General features: G+C 33.0%; 1 protein-coding gene across 3 annotated transcripts in view; it reads left to right on the forward strand.

Moving 5' to 3' along the window:
* Cda4 (chitin deacetylase Cda4) overlaps nucleotides 1-3,552 on the forward strand; it is a 39,948-nt gene extending 36,396 nt beyond the window's left edge. For all 3 annotated transcript variants that reach the window (XM_074169958.1, XM_074169959.1, XM_074169960.1), the window contains exons 6-9: nucleotides 549-705; nucleotides 2,300-2,438; nucleotides 2,577-2,823; nucleotides 2,945-3,552. In XM_074169958.1, the coding sequence (XP_074026059.1) occupies nucleotides 549-705; nucleotides 2,300-2,438; nucleotides 2,577-2,823; nucleotides 2,945-3,245 (844 nt within the window). In that variant the 3' untranslated portion in view covers nucleotides 3,246-3,552. The remainder of the gene's footprint in view (nucleotides 1-548; nucleotides 706-2,299; nucleotides 2,439-2,576; nucleotides 2,824-2,944) is intronic.
* The last annotated feature ends 17,260 nt before the right edge of the window (nucleotides 3,553-20,812 follow it).

The raw sequence follows: 20,812 nt of genomic DNA on the forward strand, positions 1-20,812 counted from the left end.
CCTTACGCTGGCCAATCAGATTTAGCTGCAATCGGCTGGCGGAATTCATATATCGCTACAAGGTCCGAGTGGGCAGTTACGATTTAACGCCTGTGGTGTGTACATATACGGTTATTTAAAGTTTGAAATTTTCAAAATATCAAGTATTGATACGGCTGAAGAAACTGCTAATTTGTATCCCTACACTCCAACTCATTATCATTATTATTATTATAATAAAACAATTTCGGTTGTTTCTTAGTGCACTCTGTACAATCAGCCTTGTCTGGGACATCACGTGCACTATGCATGATAATGTTTTGGATCACTCTGTTGCTTAGATGGACAGAGTATAGTATTATCGTTCCTAATTTCTCTTTGTCTCACTCTAAAATTAATAATGTTAAGAGGTTCTGGATTGAACCATCAACGATTTTTCGTCTATTTGCAGACATACACTTCACTCGGTATGTTGGACAACATATATGAATTAAAAATAAATAATAAGTTAATAAACAAAGTGTAGCTTTGTTTATTAACAATTATTGATTTGTTTGTTTTTCTTCAAGGCTCCAAACTGGTTTAGAAAATAAAGGATACGAAGAATGGGTTGGTGAGATGGTTGGAATGAGGGACATTCTGAAACATTTGTCAAACATTTCCAAAAGCGAAGTTGTAGGAATGAGGGCACCATTTTTGAAGCCAGGGCGTAATACTCAATATAAGGTGAGAATCCAATCTTACTTTTGAAAGAAGTTGACAATAAACTCGCACCCTTAGTGTATTCATTGAAGGTAAAATAGAGCGTTACTGTATAATTTCCCAAACAGCACCGATCTGTCCATAAATTGGATTCTGGTTCTACTCACCCTTTACTTAAAAGTTGACCTTGTACCGGGAGTTGCTTTTACCCAAGGGGTGAATGCCACCGGTTCTCGGAGAGGTGAAAAAATTTCCATTGGAAATTAATGTTGAAATTGGTAGATTGACATGAATATGTAAATTTTTCAAGCAAAAAAAAAACACGTTTTTGGACAGTTTTTCGCGAATAACACACAAGTAAGTATTTTATAGCCTAAAAAAATTGGTTTATGTATGATATCTTTAGACTCAATACATACGAAGTATTAAGTTTGTCTTTATTGGTCAAATGCCAAAACTGAAAGTTTCAACGTGAAGTAACCAAAAAAGCAACGAATTTTTCTGGGGAAACTCAAAAAACTTTATGAAATACTTGAAAGCCTCTAGCACCAAAACTAAGCGAGTTATGGCGAAAATAATGGTGGGATCCTATTTTTTCGACAGCAAAAATGTGGGAACAATAACCCCCAATGACCAGAATTACAATTATCACCTCACAATTCACTTTATTTGTGTACTTGTACACTCTAGAAGTTTTACCGGATTAAAGTTCTTAGTTTTGCAAAAAACTATATTTTTTTCAAAATAATTCAAAAACTATTCATTGCAGCATTGATGAATACACATCACAGCTATATTTTTTTTTGCAAAACTTATCATTTTGAACCAGTCAAACTTCTGGAACATTTTACAAGTACATGAATATAAAATGAATTATGCAGTGGTAACAATAATTTTCAATTTGGGTGGTGATTGAGAGGTGATTTTCACAAAAACAGACGAACATTATTTCTGTCATAATTCGCATAGTTTTGATGCTTGAGACTCCTATGGAAGATTGAAAATGAAGGTATTTTTATGCATTCCAAAAAAAGGTACTGAGGGTTTGCTCAAAAATGCATTGTTTTTATGTTATTCTACCTTATAACTTTCAATTTTGGTATTTGACGAATAAGAACCATCCTTCAACAATATATTTCTTCGTTTGTATTAGGTTTACAGACACCATAAACTACCATTCTTTAAGTTTTTTTATGAGCCATATTGTTACTGAGAATTATTTTAATTAAATACGCAGAAAACCACGTGAAAACGATTTTTTAAAAAATCGACAGTTCCACTCTCGAAGTTGAAAGATATTGACTTTTAGGAAAAAACGTAATTTGACAAAAGTTAATTAGAATTAATCAATCTATCCTAACCCGTTTCAATGAAACTTTTTCTACCCCCAAGGAGGGAAGGCATCCACCCCCAGAGTGAAGGCAATTTCCAGTATAGTGAAAACATTGAAGCAGAGGGAAAATAAAACCTAAACCTGAATTTTTATGGATATCGGTGCAGACTGGAAAACATTATTAAGATAAGAAGTCATTGACTGAATTGAATCCTTAAGTTGGTCAAAAATTGTTTCTCTAGATATTCACGAATATAAAATATTTTAGAAATTTAAATTTTCAAGGTTCTAGAAGAGTTTGGATATATTTACGACAGCTCAATAGGAGTACCCGCTTTACCCATTCCAGTTTGGCCGTACACTCTAGATTATAAAATTCCACACGAGTGTAAATCTGGAACATGTCCCACCAAGTCATTTCCTGGTAAATTATTTTAATTTCGTTTAACATACATTCAAGTTCATCACATTCACCCAGTTAAGTTCAAACACACTTATACTAGTTTCAATTTGAAGTATTGTATGTCAACGTCATTATTTTATTTTTTTGGTTATTTTATAGGCGTTTGGGAAGTTCCTCTGAACACCCATTATGTGGAAGGGTTTGAGGGAGGTCACTGCCCTTACTTGGACCAATGTGTTTTGCATAACCACGATGGTGACGATGTCTTTGAATGGCTACAGGAAGATTTTTTGAGATACTACGATCAGAACAGAGCACCATACATGATGCCTTTTCATACCAACTGGTTCTCCATCAAGGAATTAGAACAAGGCCTACATAAATTTTTGAATTGGGTCCAAACTTTGTAAGTGTTAAATATTGTCACCATTGAAACTTATAACCCTTCAGTAAAATGCTATTTTTCACAATTTTTTTAACTCGATCTGTTAGTATGTCAGACCCATTTTTTCAACTGTCTGTTACAGAGATGACGTTTGGTTTGTCACTATCACCCAAGCTTTGACATGGATCACAGACCCGAAAACAGTGAGTGAACTCAACAAATACGAACCTTGGGATTGCAAAAAGGAAAACCTACCACCCAAACCTTGCAATTTGCCCAACAAATGTGCTTTGAGTTTTAAGCGACCGGAATGGAATTTTACCGACACGCGTTATCTGGAAACTTGCAATGAATGCCCTAAACAATATCCTTGGTTAGACGACGCCAGTGGTTCGGGAATTCCAGGAAAAGACAATTACGTTCCTGATAATGTTAGAAAGTGAAAAATACTTTGAATATTTTGGTTCAATATATTGGTCTTATTTTGTTATTTATACAAGAGCATCAAATTATTTTCAATAATTTGTTAACACTTGACTAATTGATGAATCTCTCCAGGAACAGTTCATCAGTCCCAGTCAATATAAAATAGCTGGTAGGAATGAAGGGCCAAAAATGTGTTTATAATTGAATACACACTCTTCTGTAAAATAAAAAATCTTTCAGATACTTTTTTCCACTCACCTTTTCTGTATTTAATGATGTCAGCGCTATTAGGTGAAATAAAATAAATATTTGTTGTCGTTTTTATTGGATTGTTAATTTCTAGTCAAACAACAAACACGACTCAAATATATAACCTCCCAAAAAACCTCAAAGACATTGCCCCCGCCACCATTCAAAAACAACCATTACCACCATTGATGAACAAGTTCAGGCCATAATGAGCTGCAGACCACTCTTCTTTTCAACCTACTCCCAAATAAACGGAGTACCAATGAGTTATGCTCAATGATCTCAGCCACATTCTTTGTAGCCAGCGGCAACAAGATCTTATCGAATAGACATTGAAAATGCATAGCTGAACACACGACAGAAATTGATTGTGACTGTTTGATCCAAGGTTTCTTTTGCGAACGGCATTATACAAAATCCCTGCATCCACATCATCTACATCCCAACCGAAAACCCGCCTAACTTCTTAGGCTAGAATCTCATCTAACGTCCTGAAGCCGCTCACTTCGGCGGCATATAGCCGTACTCATCAAGCATGGCCTTGCCTACTATATTTATACAAAATGGGGATTGTGGATCTTCTACGAAACACTTGGCCAATCACCATCACCATCCTATATAATCAAGAACCAACACTTCTTAAAACAGTCCTTCTGAAAGATTTCAACGCCAAAGATACAAAATTGTGTGAGACAAACTCCAAACCCAACCTTTTTGAGTTACCATGGGGCTTCGATCATCGAGAGCATTTTGTTCAGAGAACTTAGCGGATGTTGTTCATGATGAGGCCTCTTCTTCTAAAAGCCGATCTGAATACCCATATCCCCCATATTCCGAGAGCCTCTCCTGTAGTGTAGAAACCATAATTTCACTGATATGAAATTCTTCCAGAAATACCTCCCCAGAATATCACCAAACAAATTGACATATGAAGTAACAAAATTCAAGAATTTTCTAATGAAGCAAACAATGCGGCTACTCCAATAACGAACAGAAGACTAGATCAAATACAACTTCCACGCCATTGAGCTTCAATAATCCGCAGTAAAGGAAACATTTACAGAATATTCGTACACACTAGAGATTCGCTATTGAAAAGTGAGTGAAATTGTCAAAACGCATGCACACATATCATTAACAGGTTCATTCAGAAAATGTTGAGAAAGGAAACAAACCAACTAGACTATAGGGACTGAACTAACAAGACAGAAATAAAACACCGATCGTCACCTAGTGATTAACGATAACATAATTTCTGAACCAATGAAAAAAGCTAATTTCTTAGTAAAAACACATTTTGACGACGCCCACCTACGCGATATGCAACAGTCAGTAGTAAATTACCTTGATAGACACCTCGGCCAAATTTTCCCATTCAGTATTTAATGAAAATGTTGTCAAAATAAATATTGTATATTCAAGACTTTAAAAATAAAATAAATACAACAATAAAAATTAATTGGCGCTCCGGGGCGACTTCATTGATTCCAGTGGCGCATTTGCTTTTTCAGCTGCAGGAAAACCCGGAAAAACCTGCTGCAGGTTTTTCCGGGTTTTCCTGCAGCTGAAAAAGCAAAGGCGCCACTGGAATCAATAATGTCAAAATTGAAAAATGGAAGAATTGACAAAATGGTTAAGGCTTTTGCTGTCAAGGTTTTTAGTGTCACTATTTTTCGGGTTTGAAGGCCGTGGATATTTGGAATTTTTCCTGACGTTTCACTGGCGCGAATGGCTAGTTTCCTCAGAGGTGTATACATCCTGAGTTAAAATATCTCCGATGACTGGATCATCGGAGTGTGCTAATATCTGTACCTGGCTTAGGTACATTTCATAAAGCGTGTTTCTGTTGATCCAGGTAGTCTGTTGTGATAATCCCACATAGCAATAGATATTCCAGGTATATTTCATGAATATACATTTAAGGATATTGTATTATGCTATGAATATGCCATGGATATATATATATATATATATATATATATATATATATATATATATATATATATATATATATATATATATCTTCTGGAGAATATTCCCTGGAAGTGCTCCTGGCGAACCTTTGATATATTTTAAGAATATTCCTTGGGAATATTCTTGGAATATCTTATAATATTCTTAGAATTTCTAAGGAATATTCTATTAAGAATATTCCAGGAATAGAACCCGAGGAATATTCATAAAATATTCAGGATATTCTTAGTTTATTGTAGGAATATACAATAGAGAAACACCATAGAATATTCTTTAAATATATGTTATGAATATTCTAGGAATATTTGGAATATTCCAAGAATGTGACGAGTAACCCCTATTAGGCATGTATATATTGCATTTTGATGCAAGATTCACACAAGTAATGAAACACATAATATTCATAAACAAATATATTTTAAAAACAATATACACTGAAATATTTATTCACTGAATAAAATATTCCTGAATACTGTCATATTATAAATATTAGAGATGTATTCAAATTAGGATGTTCCTACTCTCAAACAAATGTATACTAAAAAATATACTAAAATAACAACTCTGTGAATTCATCAGCACTAATTGAAAAACAATAAAAATATCATTTCATTGAAAAAGAAAAAGTGTATTACATCAAGAAATAGGTTAGGTTAGGTTTCTCAATTAAAAAAATAAACCCACAAATGAAGTATTTAAAATTAGTGGTATGATGGGTTCTTCAATGAATTTCACTTACTTAAAGTTATCCAAACTTTGGTCACCAGAATAGTTTTCCTTATATTTGTCCAACAATGCATCAGCCAGTGTTTCAATAGTAATACCTGGAACAAAATGTGCATTAACGTTCATTATCATTATTTGAAAGTGGCACAATAAAACTGGAATAAAAATCAAATAGATATTTTTCGCATAGGTTACTCATGAACATTTACAACATTTTATGACTTGGAGAGCAACTTGCATTGTCTTGTTGAAAAGTACTCATTACATTTTCAGTTCCTTGGCGCACCTGCCTGTACCAGGTACCACTCTGTTTGCTTTTGGGCAAATTGATACTATCTTGAAAAAGAGTGATAAAAATTATGAAAACAAATGATACAAAAAAATGTGTCATTCACTTACTTTTCTCTATTGAAGATACACAACTGAAATCACTCTAGTTCAAACATGTACTCAGTCAAACCAACAAATCCCACACACCAACTCTTCTCGAACCTAAAATGAGGTATAGTAGGTTAATCACCATGACTTTACTATCGATACTATTGCATTTTACTTACTTTTCTTGAAGACTGAATATATGCAACTCTCCTGTTTGAAGATCCAAAATCAAACTATTCGCTGTACTGCAAATTGGACAACCCCAAATTATAAATGGTACACCAGGCATTACACACGCGAACCTGCCACGTCAACCGCCATGTTGAATCAAATGTGGGATTTAACGCAAATGTACCATGCATTAAGGGACTACCGAAGCGCAGAAGGGCCACATATTTTTATTATTTGTTTCTTGGAAATTACGACTTTCAATCTCGAAATTTCGACTTTTATCTCGAAATTTCGACTTTAATCTCGAAATTTCGACTTTAATCTCGAAATTTCGACTTTAAACTCGAAATTTCGACTTTAATCTCGAAATTTCGACTTTAAACTCGAAATTTCGACTTTAAACTCGTAATTCCGAAATTACGACTTCAAACTCGAAATGTCGACTTTTTTTTCTGTATTGCGATGGTGAACCACCCAATAAATTTCACTAGTTCGGACTTCCATTGTCTACTATATAAAATGATTTGAAATCCCTGAAACAAGTAAAAAAGAATAATTAAAAAAGAATAGTTGAAAATAACAATTATATTAAGCAACAATAAACCTGAAATGAAATGATAGTGAAATAACCTACAAGTAAAAATATAATAATTGAATAAATAAAAATTAAAGGAATGAAAAAAGGAAATAATCAAAAATAAAAAAGTGTAGAGATTCCAAGTCACGTTAGTTCACGACGTTTCGATTGTTGGTATCTACAATCGTCTTCGGGTGATGACTGGACTGATTTCTCCGAGAGATGACTATTTTATAGGTCGTTGAAATACTTTCACTTTCTCTACTTTCCATTTTCCGCTTCACTGATTCCGTGAGAGATGACCGTTTTGGCGGGAGTTGGTCATTTCAACGACCTATAAAATAGTCATCTCTCGGAGGAATCAGTCCAGTCATCACCCGAAGACGATTGTAGATACCAACAATCGAAACGTCGTGAACTAACGTGACTTGGAATCTCTACACTTTTTTATTTTTTTTTTATTTCCTTTTTTCATTCCTTTAATTTTTATTTATTCAATTATTATATTTTTACTTGTAGGTTATTTCACTATCATTTCATTTCAGGTTTATTGTTGCTTAATATAATTGTTATTTTCAACTATTCTTTTTTAATTATTCTTTTTTACTTGTTTCAGGGATTTCAAATCATTTTATATAGTAGACAATGGAAGTCCGAACTAGTGAAATTGATTGGGTGGTTCACCATCGCAATACAGAAAAAAAAGTCGACATTTCGAGTTTGAAGTCGTAATTTCGGAATTACGAGTTTAAAGTCGAAATTTCGAGATTAAAGTCGAAATTTCGAGATTAAAGTCGAAATTTCGAGATTAAAGTCGAAATTTCGAGTTTAAAGTCGAAATTTCGAGATTAAAGTCGAAATTTCGAGTTTAAAGTCGAAATTTCGAGTTTAAAGTCGAAATTTCGAGATTGAAGTCGAAATTTCGAGTTTAAAGTCGAAATTTCGAGTTTAAAGTCGAAATTTCGAGATTAAAGTCGAAATTTCGAGATAAAAGTCGAAATTTCGAGATTGAAAGTCGTAATTTCCAAGAAACAAATAATAAAAATATGTGGCCCTTCTGCGCTTCCGTAAGGGACAGCCGCTTTCACAGAGCTTATTCGACTGTCGCGGCTACACTTCAATTGACCAATGAGAAACGTCTACTCCAATTCTTCACTTACCCATTTCTCTTTTTCCAGGATTTTTCGCTCTGTAATTAAATAATTTCAAATACAAAAAGACAAATAGGATGAAAATTACCCAATTTATTGATGCAATTGGTTCATTTATTGGCCCATTCAAATTTTTTTGTCGTTTCCAACAGTTGCTGTTGGAGCAATTCATCCATAATATTCGCGTTGAGTTCAAAAACTGGTTAACACTATCAGGGTTATATACATTAGGTTATGCATTAAGATCTTCAACAAATATTTTTGTTTTTAATAATATTGAATTATTTGAATACGTTATTATAAGATAATTCAAAATTCCATTGTATAGAATATTCCAAAATATACCGTGGGGATATATTCTAAGAATATACCATATGGTATATTCGATCGACAATATTCTTAGAATATTCAAGGAAGAATAATCCATTTATAGACATTCTATGCACATTCTTTCGGGAATAATCCTGCCATATTCATTCAAGCATATTCTATGAATATTCTAAAGGCATGTATATATTCCAAGAATATTCTATGAATATTTGGAATATATACGTTCGTTTTATGATATACAGGGAATATTCCATGAATATCTAGTGCTGTGTGGGATACCTGTACCTGGATTAGGTAAATTGTCAATAACATCCGTTGACCTTTTTCTACCTGACGTCATGCTGTTTGCTATTCTTGAACTCCTCAGAATGGAATTCCATATTCGATTGATGTTCACAGCTTCTTCTTTCTGTTGAAATTATTTCTGTGTTTGTGGATTTCTATTGCCTCCCGTACCAGTCGGATATGGTATCCCTGGTCGGGGGCAATGAGTTTCGTGTTTTCGAACAGAATCCTGTGGTTTCCTTCATTGAGTGCGTGTTCTGCTAAAGACAAAAGAGACCCACTATCAGCAACAGAGGTTTATCGCATACCGTGCACTTGTGCGAAGGTATACATCGAAATCACCAAAATATCCATGAGAACAAGGTTGAAGGAACATGAAAGAAACTGCAGATCAGGTCAAACGGACAAGTCGGCTTTAAGAATTACTCTCAAAAGTCTGAGTGTCATTTCAGTTAGAATTGTTTGAAATATTTTGTGAGGCATGGGATGGAGTTGCCTAATTATTGATGAAAGTCCATGATAACTATTCAAGAAATCTTTTTTGATAGGGTTTCACTGAACAGTTTTAAAAACCACAGAAGTTTTGCATTCTTTAGGTGTATTGATTGTTAATGAGGAAAACTTCATCGCCAAATTCAAGTGATATAAGCAACAATAACTGAGGGAAATGAATGATATGTTCTTATCCTCTGTCCTGAAAGTTTTTGTTTATTCCGATAACATTGTCAATAATAGTCAGACCACAATATTAATTGAACGATGAAGTGTCTAGACCCATGAATTAAAAAACATGCAAATAAAAATGTTTGATAAAATCAGAAAATTTTTAGTAAGAAGGGATATATTTTTTCAAATAATTCGAATCTATGGATAGCTTCAATTCTCAATTAGTACCAAATAATAAAATGAAATAAATGTTCCTTATAGTAGTAGCTATCTAAAATTGAAGTGAGGTGCAGCTACATAAAAAGGGATTATTAGCTAATACCTGTGGTATACAACATTTTCACTTGCACACAATCATTTATGTGATAGAATATATTAAAGTGGTATTTCCAAACGTGCTTTCAGCACGTTTGGAAATACTTCGTTTTAATATTCATTCATAAGAATACATATTTGATTGTACAATGTTTTAATACTTAGATTTATTAATTTTATGATTGAAAAATACTCTGGCCCGTTACTTGATGGACATTAATAACCGTATCCATATTAATAATTAAACCTAGAAATTTCACAATACACTTTATTTAAAACGCGTTTTGCTACACCGTAGCTTCATCAGTTATTGGTGAAAAATACTTGAAATTAATGAATATTGCGAGAGTAGGACTTTACAAGAAAAAGAAATATCAGTAGAGGACATCATTTTTACAGAAAATAAAATAATTTTATCTACATCTACAACAACTTTTGATTCACCTGGCTAACATGGTTAACATGGCTCACCTGGCTAACATGGTTAGCCAGGTGAGAGAGAAGAGATAGTTTTCTTTGATTGATAGAATTATCTGACGTAAAAACAAGGTAATAAGATAAAACATTTGTGAATTGTCACGGGACGCCTGCAGATGTGAAACATCAATAAAATTACGGGACCCCTGTGATGATTGTTGGTACTGCAGTATTTATATAAAATATGTAGTTAAAATATTCATGAAAAAATTTTAATGTGGCTTTAATATACTAGTAAACTTAAGACTCTTAGCTAGTTATTGCGATATGTCACTAAATATCTTAAATTATAATCATCAATAATGAATGTTCAATCATCAACAGGAAATTAATTAGTTGATAAATATTTTGATATTCGTGCGCTACTGGCTATCAGCTGATTTTGAAATACAATTCATCCTTCAAGCAAGTGTTTTAGTGCATTATTTCTCATACGAATGAAATGAAAATTAATCAAAAATTAATTAAAAGAAAGTGTATGCTATGAAAATTGTGTAAATTTCAATTAATTATTTTTAAAAATCATTTAGTAAAACACAGGTTTTGTATACTGTACTGACCACAACTGTATACACTATAGGTATCTAAGCCTAGTGTGGCGAAAGAGATAGCGTAACGCCAAACCAGTGGGATGAATATCGCACAGTCGCTTGCGCAGTGACTCGTCGCCACGGTATGTGTTTCACATGAAAAATCATAGATGAGATGAGGAAAAAATAATCATGTCATATTAATTTTACTGAATCCTATCCTAATGGAAGATGTTTATTGATTCTAATAACAAAGCTAGCTAGTTTTGTGCAGTATTTTCTTTGAGCTTGTTGAAAATAAGTAACTGATCATTTTTCGAAGTTTTCGCATTCCCAAAATTCCAAAAGACTTCATGAAATGATAATGGATAACCAGACAATGGATATAGTTTGGAAAATATTACATAACAACTCAAGACAAAAAATAATAACATACCTACTATTTCGAAGCTTAGATAATCCAATCCAGGTTTTGTCAAGTAGTCAAGTAATCCACTTACAAATATAAATACTCCATACAATTTAAAAAAATACGTAGCTACCTCATTGAATACCAATTCAGGGATGTTATGAGAAATGAGTTGAGAATTTCTGATAAAAAATATTTTGTTCGATATTTCACAAACTATTTTGATCATCGAAAATTTACAGAACACCTGTTTTCTTTTTGAGTTATGACAAAAGGTATTTGATATTTTGTATGCATTTGTAATACGACTAGCAATAGGAAAAATTACTCGAAAAAGTTTTTCGATCTATAAAGAAACTTATTGTGATTTGATAGTTATGGTTAACTTTGAACAAAATTTCGTCAACGGGAAAAAGTTGCAGTTCAAAACTGAGAATACTAAAAAACTTATAGGACCTTTCTTGTTGTCCGTGAGAAGAAGAGTAAAATTTAACTTTAATCGTGGTCGTTTAGAATATGTTGGTTGAAAGTTATATAATTGGACACTTTGGAAAAATTCAATTGATCCAGGAACTCAAGTTGATCGACCATATACAACGACGTGTGTTCGCTGAATAGGCTCTGGAGCAGTTGGCAACTGACCCTAATTTAAGGCTCATTTTTGGACGACTGGGTACGTAAACAAATAAAATTGTCGAATTTGGTATGACATCAATCCACACGCAATCCAAGAGCTTCCAATACATCCCGAAAAATTCACTGTTTGGTGAGGATTTTGGGCTGACATCGTCGTCGGTTCATATTTCTTTGAAAACAACATTGGCCAGGTCATCACTGTCATCAGCTAGCACTATAGGTCAACGATTACCAACTACTTTTGGCCTGAATTGAATGATCTCGACACCCCGCTTGTATGGACTTCCAAAAATACACAAACAAAACATCCTCCTTCGTCCCATTGTGAGCGCATTTGGTTCACCCACACACGCCCTGGCCAAGTATCTTGCAAATATCCTTAAACCAATAGCCGAACAATCCTCATCATATGTCCAAAACTCCTATCACTTCATAGAAATTCTGCAATCCTTCAATATCCAACAAAGAGACATCCTTGTCAGCTTTGACGTAACATCCCTTTTCACAAATATCCCAGTATCCGAAACTTTGTCCCTTCTCAAAACGAAACATCAAATCCCACAAGATATGATCAACTTCATCAGCCACTACATGTTTAAATTTGTTTTTCCGTTAATCGGCTGTCCAGTAGATATTTCCGTTTCCAGGACAAATTCTACAAACAAGTCAAAGGCGCCTCAATGGGTTCTCCTTTCTCTCCAGTCCTTGCAAACCTCTACATGGAGGACTTTGAAACCAGAGCCATTGACACGTCTCATCTCAAACCCACGTGTTGGCTTCGTCATATGGCCCTATGGATCCGAAGATCTTCATGCATTCCTGAACCACATCAACCCCTTACACCCCGACCTAAAGTTCACAATGGAATTTGAAAATAATAACTCCTCTTTTTCCTGGACATTCTCATTACAAAGTCCAATAACTCCTTCTTACACACGGTTTACCGAAAACCTACCCATAATAACCGCTACCTCACTGCCAAGTCCCATCATCATCCTGCCCAGCTGAATTCCGTTCTGAATTCCCTCATACATCGTTCTATAAGACTCACTGACAACCACAATAGATCCAGGGAACTATACGAACTCACAGCCGCCCTTCACCAAAACGACTATCCCGTCTCCCAAATACAAAGGTCTATCCAACGACAACAAACACAAACTCCACCCCACGAGTTACCCGAGGAACAGACCAACCAGACAAAAGCTTTTCTAACCAGTGACCAGAACGAACTTAGAGTGGAACACAGCAAACATGGAACTAGTAACAAGACTTGGGGACAAGGGAGATTACGCAGGAGCCGAAACGTCGAAACGATAAAAATTACAGACGCGGTTCAACCCGGACAACAGTATATCAAATTACTTACCGCAGAATATCTCTCTCTCTCTCTCTCTCTATATATATATATATATATATAATATATATATATATATATATATATATATATAATATATATATATATATATATATATATATATATATATATATATATATATATAATATATATATATATATATATATATATATATATATATATATATATATATATATATATATATATATATATATATATATATATATATATAAACAGAAGTTAATATCGGACATAGCACTCATGAAAGTGGCAAACCATAGACACGTGTTTCGGGCTTTTGGTCCATCATCAGTATGGTGCAGCCAAGTGTAAGGATGGGCAACACTTGGTTACCAAAAGATATATATCAAGACACTCAATAACTTTCATATTTGTATATATATATATATATATATATATATATATATATATATATATATATATATATATATATATATATATATATATATATAATTTTGCAGCAATTACTCGGTAACCTATTGGTGTCATTAAAATTATTGGTGCCATATGCTAGAATAGTTTTTCGAGGACAAATTTCCATGAATTATTTCTTGTTACTGTCAAGAACAATGCCACTGAACACCTGCAAGTAACTTGAAATATTATGGGTTTTCAATAGCATTCCTGTTTTGTTTGAGGGTTTTTTTAAATAATGATCACCTGGATATCTTTATAAGATTTAATGCTCTCCAAATGGAGATAATGGAATTTGATACAACATTTCCTATTTACGTAATAAAATTGTTCCAATTGCCAATAAATTTAACTCCATAAAACAAATATGATAGATTCTGATTAACTGCTAGGAAATATACATTGTTGGTAACTATTTTGTGTTTCTCAATTATTGATAGATAGATAGAAACTGGTATAACAAACTACAGCAATATTTCAACATGTTATTCATTCAAGAACGGCTTGTACACGATGTTCAAAAAATGTTATTTACGCTGTCCGTTCAAAAAATAAAATGAATTGTCATTTCTCCCAAAAAATATTCATTCATTCATCAATTTCTATGTTGTTTCCTTCAAAGTAGTCCCCCTCAAATATAATACACTTGAGAAAGCGTTTTTTCCAAAACGGTTCTGATTTGTACTTTTTGGTATGTCCTTGAGCTCTCTTAGCGATTTGGTTTTTATCTCTATCGTCGCGCAACGCCTTTCTTTTTCCTTCTTCGTTTCATGGATCTCTTCAATCTGGTAATACGGCGGTCGAGGCATGATTACTGCTACAGGGGGACTAAGTTTTATTTTCTGTTGAGAGCACCTACATACTTCACGGTCATAGAAATTTCTGCTTTGGTCTAATAGAGAAAATCCTCATGAAAGAAGAATATACGGAATATCCTGAAAAAGTTAATATGTGCGTAGGAATAGTTGGTGATCATATCATAAGTCCCTTTTTGGTGTTAATTATTCAGCATTGCTTCAAAATAATGTGCAAACTTATATCCTGATAGAGCACCACCCCATTATCAAATCGATGTTCGACAATACCTCAATCAAATATTTTCAAATCGGTGATAGGTAGGTGTGTATCAATGAAATGACCAGCACGATTCCTTGATCTGACGCCATTGAGGGCTTCTTCTCTTACCAAAAGTATTGTTTATAAAACTGAATTCTAGAATATATGACTTAAGAAGACGAATAACGCTTGCGACTAAATCGGTCACGCATGGGGTCATGAGAAATTTTATTCAAGATTGGAATGTTACCAAGATGCTGGCGATGAGTATTCTAAATATTTCCTTCAATTATATGATTTTTTTTTTTATTTTTACATTGCTGTTTCAAAGTTAGGTTAGATATATTACTTTTAGATTTGAATTTCATCTGATAAGTCCTTTTGAAAAATATAGTGTTGTATGGGTATATAGGGTATATGGGTATAGGTTAGGTCTAAAGTAAGTGGGTCCATTCGACCCCCCACCGCAACCCGCAAGTGTTTATTGTGGCTCACACCAATTCACACTCGACTAAATAAGCCCAGATTCTTAACGAAGCCGATTAGTTTGTATGGTGAGTGTCCTTTCAGGTCAGATGGTAAGAGTACAGCTCTAAGGAACTCTAAAAACCTGATTCGGTCCCCAGCGGAGCAGGCGCAAAGTATGTGCTCTGCTGTTTCATCATTTTCCAAACAGAGGCGACACACACTGTCTTCCGACAGTCCGAGTCTCTGCATAGGATGATTCAAATGAGAGTGACTTGTAAGAAGGCCTGTTAGACATCCCTACTGTAGTCCAACAACTGTTGGGTATCAAGCTTCGATGGGTGAATAAACGCCTTGGAGTGAGCCAATCCTGGAAGATTCTGCCAGAAGTCCATAAATCTTCTTGCTATCCAGGTGTTCATTGTTTGTTTGGCAAAGCCTAAAGCGATGTCAATGACAGGTTCTGGTCCGATGAAGCTGATTGCAGCACCCTCCTCTGCAAGGAAGTCATCAGCCTCATTGCCTTCGAGGCCAGCATGGTCAGGAAACCAGTCCAGAGACAATCTGTTAAGTCTTCCTATCGAGGAGAGTCTTTTTGGGCAATTTGCTACCATTTTTGAAGTTGCTCGGTAGGAGCCAAGAGCTTCCAACGCCGTTTGACTATCCGAGAATATTTTAATTGGCTTGTGTATGAGATTGGATTTTTCCAATGTCTCCGTACCGAATTCAATAGCGTAAATTTCCGCTTGAAATACAGTCGCTTAGGTTCCTAGGCAGTTTGATATCTCTATCCTGGGTCTGCGACTGAAAACAACTGCACCAGAACCGGAAGGTGTTTTTGATCCATCTGTGAACCAACAACTATCTGCTCTTAATATTTCCTTCTCTCGGAGGATCCAGTCCTCTCTACTCGGGAACAGAACTTTATAAGACAGTTCGTAGTTGACAGTTGGAGGCATAAAATCAGAGATCATTTCCAGAATGCTGTGACTTCCAGTGTCAACCAAAAGTCTCTTGCACTCTGCATATAGGTATATAGGTATTCACCGGTTCAGAAATTATTCCAAAAATAACTGAAAATTCATCTATGCATTCCTTCATTTCCAATGAAAATTAATTTGAAAAGTCCATTTTGTTATCTGTTATGAAAATGTTTTAAAGAGGATAGTTTTTTATTATCAGAATAGTAAATTGAGCAAACTGTTTTTCATGATAGGTACTAAGTGAATCAGAACTCAAAAACAGAGTTTTTTTCATCACCCGATATTTTATTTTCCGTTTGATTTCCCCATGAGATGTGCTTCCTAAAATATGGAGTTGTAGAGAACATAACTAGCGGTTCCGGTGAGATATACCATAAAACAGACAAAATAAATTTCGTAAACAATTTTATTGATAAAGTTATTTTTCTCAGAAAAAAAATTAATGAATATTTATTCCATTATTGGAAACTAATTTGACCAACTTGGAAGTTCAATATTTGAAAACAACCTTTTTTTCTTTTTACGGAGACGAAATTGTTCGGTACCGAAATTGTAGATTATTTCTCAATTAGAATATATTTTTGACACCATTTTCATTATAACTTTCGAATAGGTATATACCTATATAACCTCATATTTTTGAAAGAGGTTTTTCAAAAAGAAATTACATCTTGAATGTTTCGATTCACCCAGTATTAGAAAAAAAAAATGGTCAATCATTGGAATAAACGAAAGAACTGCACTTTTCAAATATATTCATTACAAAACAGACTCTGCTAATGAGTTTTCATAGAAAATAGGGACAGTTGAATTGATAAAATTTTTGTCATTATGTTTGGCATAACCTTTGAAACGCTCGGTGTATACTCATAAAATTCTATTTTTTTGCAATAGGTGTTTTCTGACGGAATCCTAATGTGGATAGAAATATAAGTCATTTCATTTTAATCATTCAACTTTGATACGCTACGCTTCTACTGAGTATCCCTTATATTGAAAATCATTTTTTAAAAGTCCAATTCATTTATACCTCAAACTATTATACGAAACTCGATGTGACACTGACACACCTTGCAGAACGTCTGTTTATAGTAGCCATACTCAACCTTTTTTTTTTTTAAATTGGCGATGTATTTATTAAAAAAAGAAAAGGTGGTCACAATGAAGCCAGCTATACAATACATGATCTGGTAATCTTTTTAATATAAGGTTACCATGAATCCACATGCGATGTAGACCAAATTTTGAAAGAACTAACAATGACTTCAGATTTTAACAAAGATGTTTCGTATGAAACCATCTTATTTTAATGAGATTTTTGTTACTGTGAACACTTTTTCAAAACTTTGTCAAGATCTGGCTTGTTGCTGCATGCTTACCTTATTAGGTAGATACATCATCCAGATGAGAGTCTGTAAGTTTGTTTCTTTGTGTATTTCATTTTCAAAAAAGACGATTCACACACGAATGTAGACATAAAAAATGTTAATGAAATTTGGGCACTTCTTTGGACGCTTTCATATTTTTGGGGAACAATTCTCCAAAACTCCACATATTTCCTTTTTTCCACTTTTTCTTTAAACAGGACTTCTTGGTTGGTGTCGTTTTCAAAATCGAGGAACTCATCGAAGAACTCTGGAATAATTACAATTTAAAACTGATGCTAGCTCTGAAATAGTTATTGTTTCTATATGACACGAATTTTCTACAAGTAACAAACATTTTTTGATTTTTCTTAAATCTTGGAACCTTTTTTGAAATCGATCTAATAATGCAGTTATATAATTTGAAATAATGGAGCAATTTACCTCAAAAATGTCAATATGATCCTCTGTAGTCTTTATCATAGTAGTTTATTCCGAATTTTTTCATGATAAATATTAAGCTTTTCCTCAAAAGTACATACTTTATTCGCCATCTGTTATTTTCACCTTAGTTTAGTTATTTAGTTTTTCTGTAATATCACGTAAAAAGGCTAAAAGTCACCACCATCCATCCGTTTGCAATTCTGGGTACACTTTTTCATTTTGCTCAAAAAACAGTATTATTTTATGGCGTAGAGAAAAAAAAACTTTCCAAAACTTTCCCTCTAATAAGCCATCGCACTGAGGTATGTAGAAGGACGTCGTTAAACTCACTTACCAGTTCTTCCAAATAGTCTAATCAACAAGTTCAAAAACATGAAAAATAGAGATAAAGGTCCTGGAAATATGAGCGATAGCTCATTCGATTCGAAATCACCTCTAGAAAAATTTTTATGAAGGATTTTGGTGCAGGTAAAAAATTGCAATTTTTATTAACAAAATAATATTTAAAAAAATGGTATTTAGTTTTTCGTTAATAACTCAAAAAATATTAATATTTAAGCAAGGAAATTTCCGATAAAAAAGTCCCGACTCCCGATACTCTATCTCCATTATTTATAATTTTAATTTGACATTGAAAATAGGGTTCCGTGCGGCTGTTACGGCATGCGCGCGCTGCCGCTGCTGAGTTTATCAAAAGGAATAATTTTTTATAACATAGAATGTCATTTAAAAAATTTCAAAAATCTAGTATCTTCTTAACACTTGAATAAATCGAGTCCAGTACAAAAAAAAGTTTTATCACCCTTTTTCAAAAAGTTATTCAATTGTTAACTAACAATTTTTCCCAATCTCCATTGACACAAATAATGGGATAAAAGGTATAAATAATTGGCCTATAAATTTTAAACTTCGTGGAGCCCTTTTGATATATCTACTCCATACGATCCTGCAATAAAAGTTCTTAAAAATTCATAAATTTGTCAATTATGATTTTTTATAACTATTGCAAAATGAAATATCTAAAAATTGTTGATAAAATTTTTTTTCAATTGATATTTACCAATGTCTATTTTCACATTAAACTATGGCAGTTATTAACATAGGATATGAATTTTTTACGTAATTTGTTTATTGAATTGTTTTAAACAAATAGAGAAATTCAATATGTTTGAATTTTTTTTTATTTCGTTGTCGAGATAATTTATGATTTTTTTTAAGTTCCCCAATTTTAATTTTCAATTGTTTAAAATCGATTTTTTTATATTTCGATGGTTTAAATAATTAGTTAGGATATAATTTTGCTTTTAAAAATCATAATTTACACTTTTGAATAGTTTGTCAGAAAAAAATTCATTTATCATTCAATTGATTATTAGTTTAACAATTTGTTATAAACAAATATTGACCAACGTTATATTTTTTTCCTGAAGCAGAAAACAATTATGAAAACAGGCCTATATTATATATTATATATTATATATATATATATGTATGTATATATATATATATATATATATATATATATATATATATATATATATGTATGTATATATATATATATATATATATATATATATATATATATATGTATATATATATATATATGTATATATATATATATATATATATATATATATATATATATATATATATATATATATATATATATACAGTGTCACCGATAAAGTCCGCATCAAATGGGAAACTTTTTTCTTTATCGTTTTATGTGAAATTTGATTTTGGCAGTAGATTTTGCAGTAGATGTCAAATGGCGTCTACAAAATAGGTCACGTGATTTCCTTAACCTGTCAAAATTGACATTTAAAAAAAGAAACATCGAAAAATGACATTATTCTTCAAAATATCCAAAAATATCAAAGAATAAAAACATTTTCTTTTGTAATTTTATACTCACACACCAAGATTCAAACCCATAATAAGTATTTTATATTTTCACTATTTTTCCGCACTCCTGCTTTTTCTACTCATCAAAATTCAAGCACACCTGTACTAAATCATTTATTTTAACTAAACTCGTCACCGAATTTCTTTTTTTGTAATATAATAATATTTTAAGAGCCTCTTTGATGTTAAAAACAAATTTTGAAAACTAAAAGTTGTCAAACTTGATGCAAAGTTCATCTAGTTTCAACGGAGCAATTGCAATTTTTTACCTGCACCAAAATCCTTCAAAAACATTTTTCTAGAGGTGATTCCGAATCGAATGAGCTATCGCTCATATTTTTAGGGCCTTTATCTCTATTTTTCATGTTTTTGAACTTGTTGATTAGATTAAAAAGGCATTTAAAATTTTCTGGATTTACAGCACGCGCCGCCAAGTTTTCTTGGTGGATAATGCAATGAAATGTAATTAAATTTGTTAGATTATATTTCTTTTTAAACAATGTAATGAACCCACTTTCAGATCCAGTCATTTAAGGACAGCCATCCGTACACAAACACACGATTTTTTTTATGTCAATTTCATTCTTCTCTAAAAAATCGCAAATAATATCAAACTAATCTGTGACTCGGGTTTGACCTTTCATTGAAAGTGAAATCAAAAAGTCTTTAAAGTTTTCTACAACTCCAGGTGGGCCAATCAC

This window comes from Leptinotarsa decemlineata, unplaced genomic scaffold (assembly GCF_025532065.1).
Source record: "Leptinotarsa decemlineata unplaced genomic scaffold, Ldec_3_MD MMD2_P_RNA_scaffold_6, whole genome shotgun sequence".
Taxonomy (NCBI): Eukaryota; Metazoa; Arthropoda; class Insecta; order Coleoptera; family Chrysomelidae; genus Leptinotarsa; species Leptinotarsa decemlineata.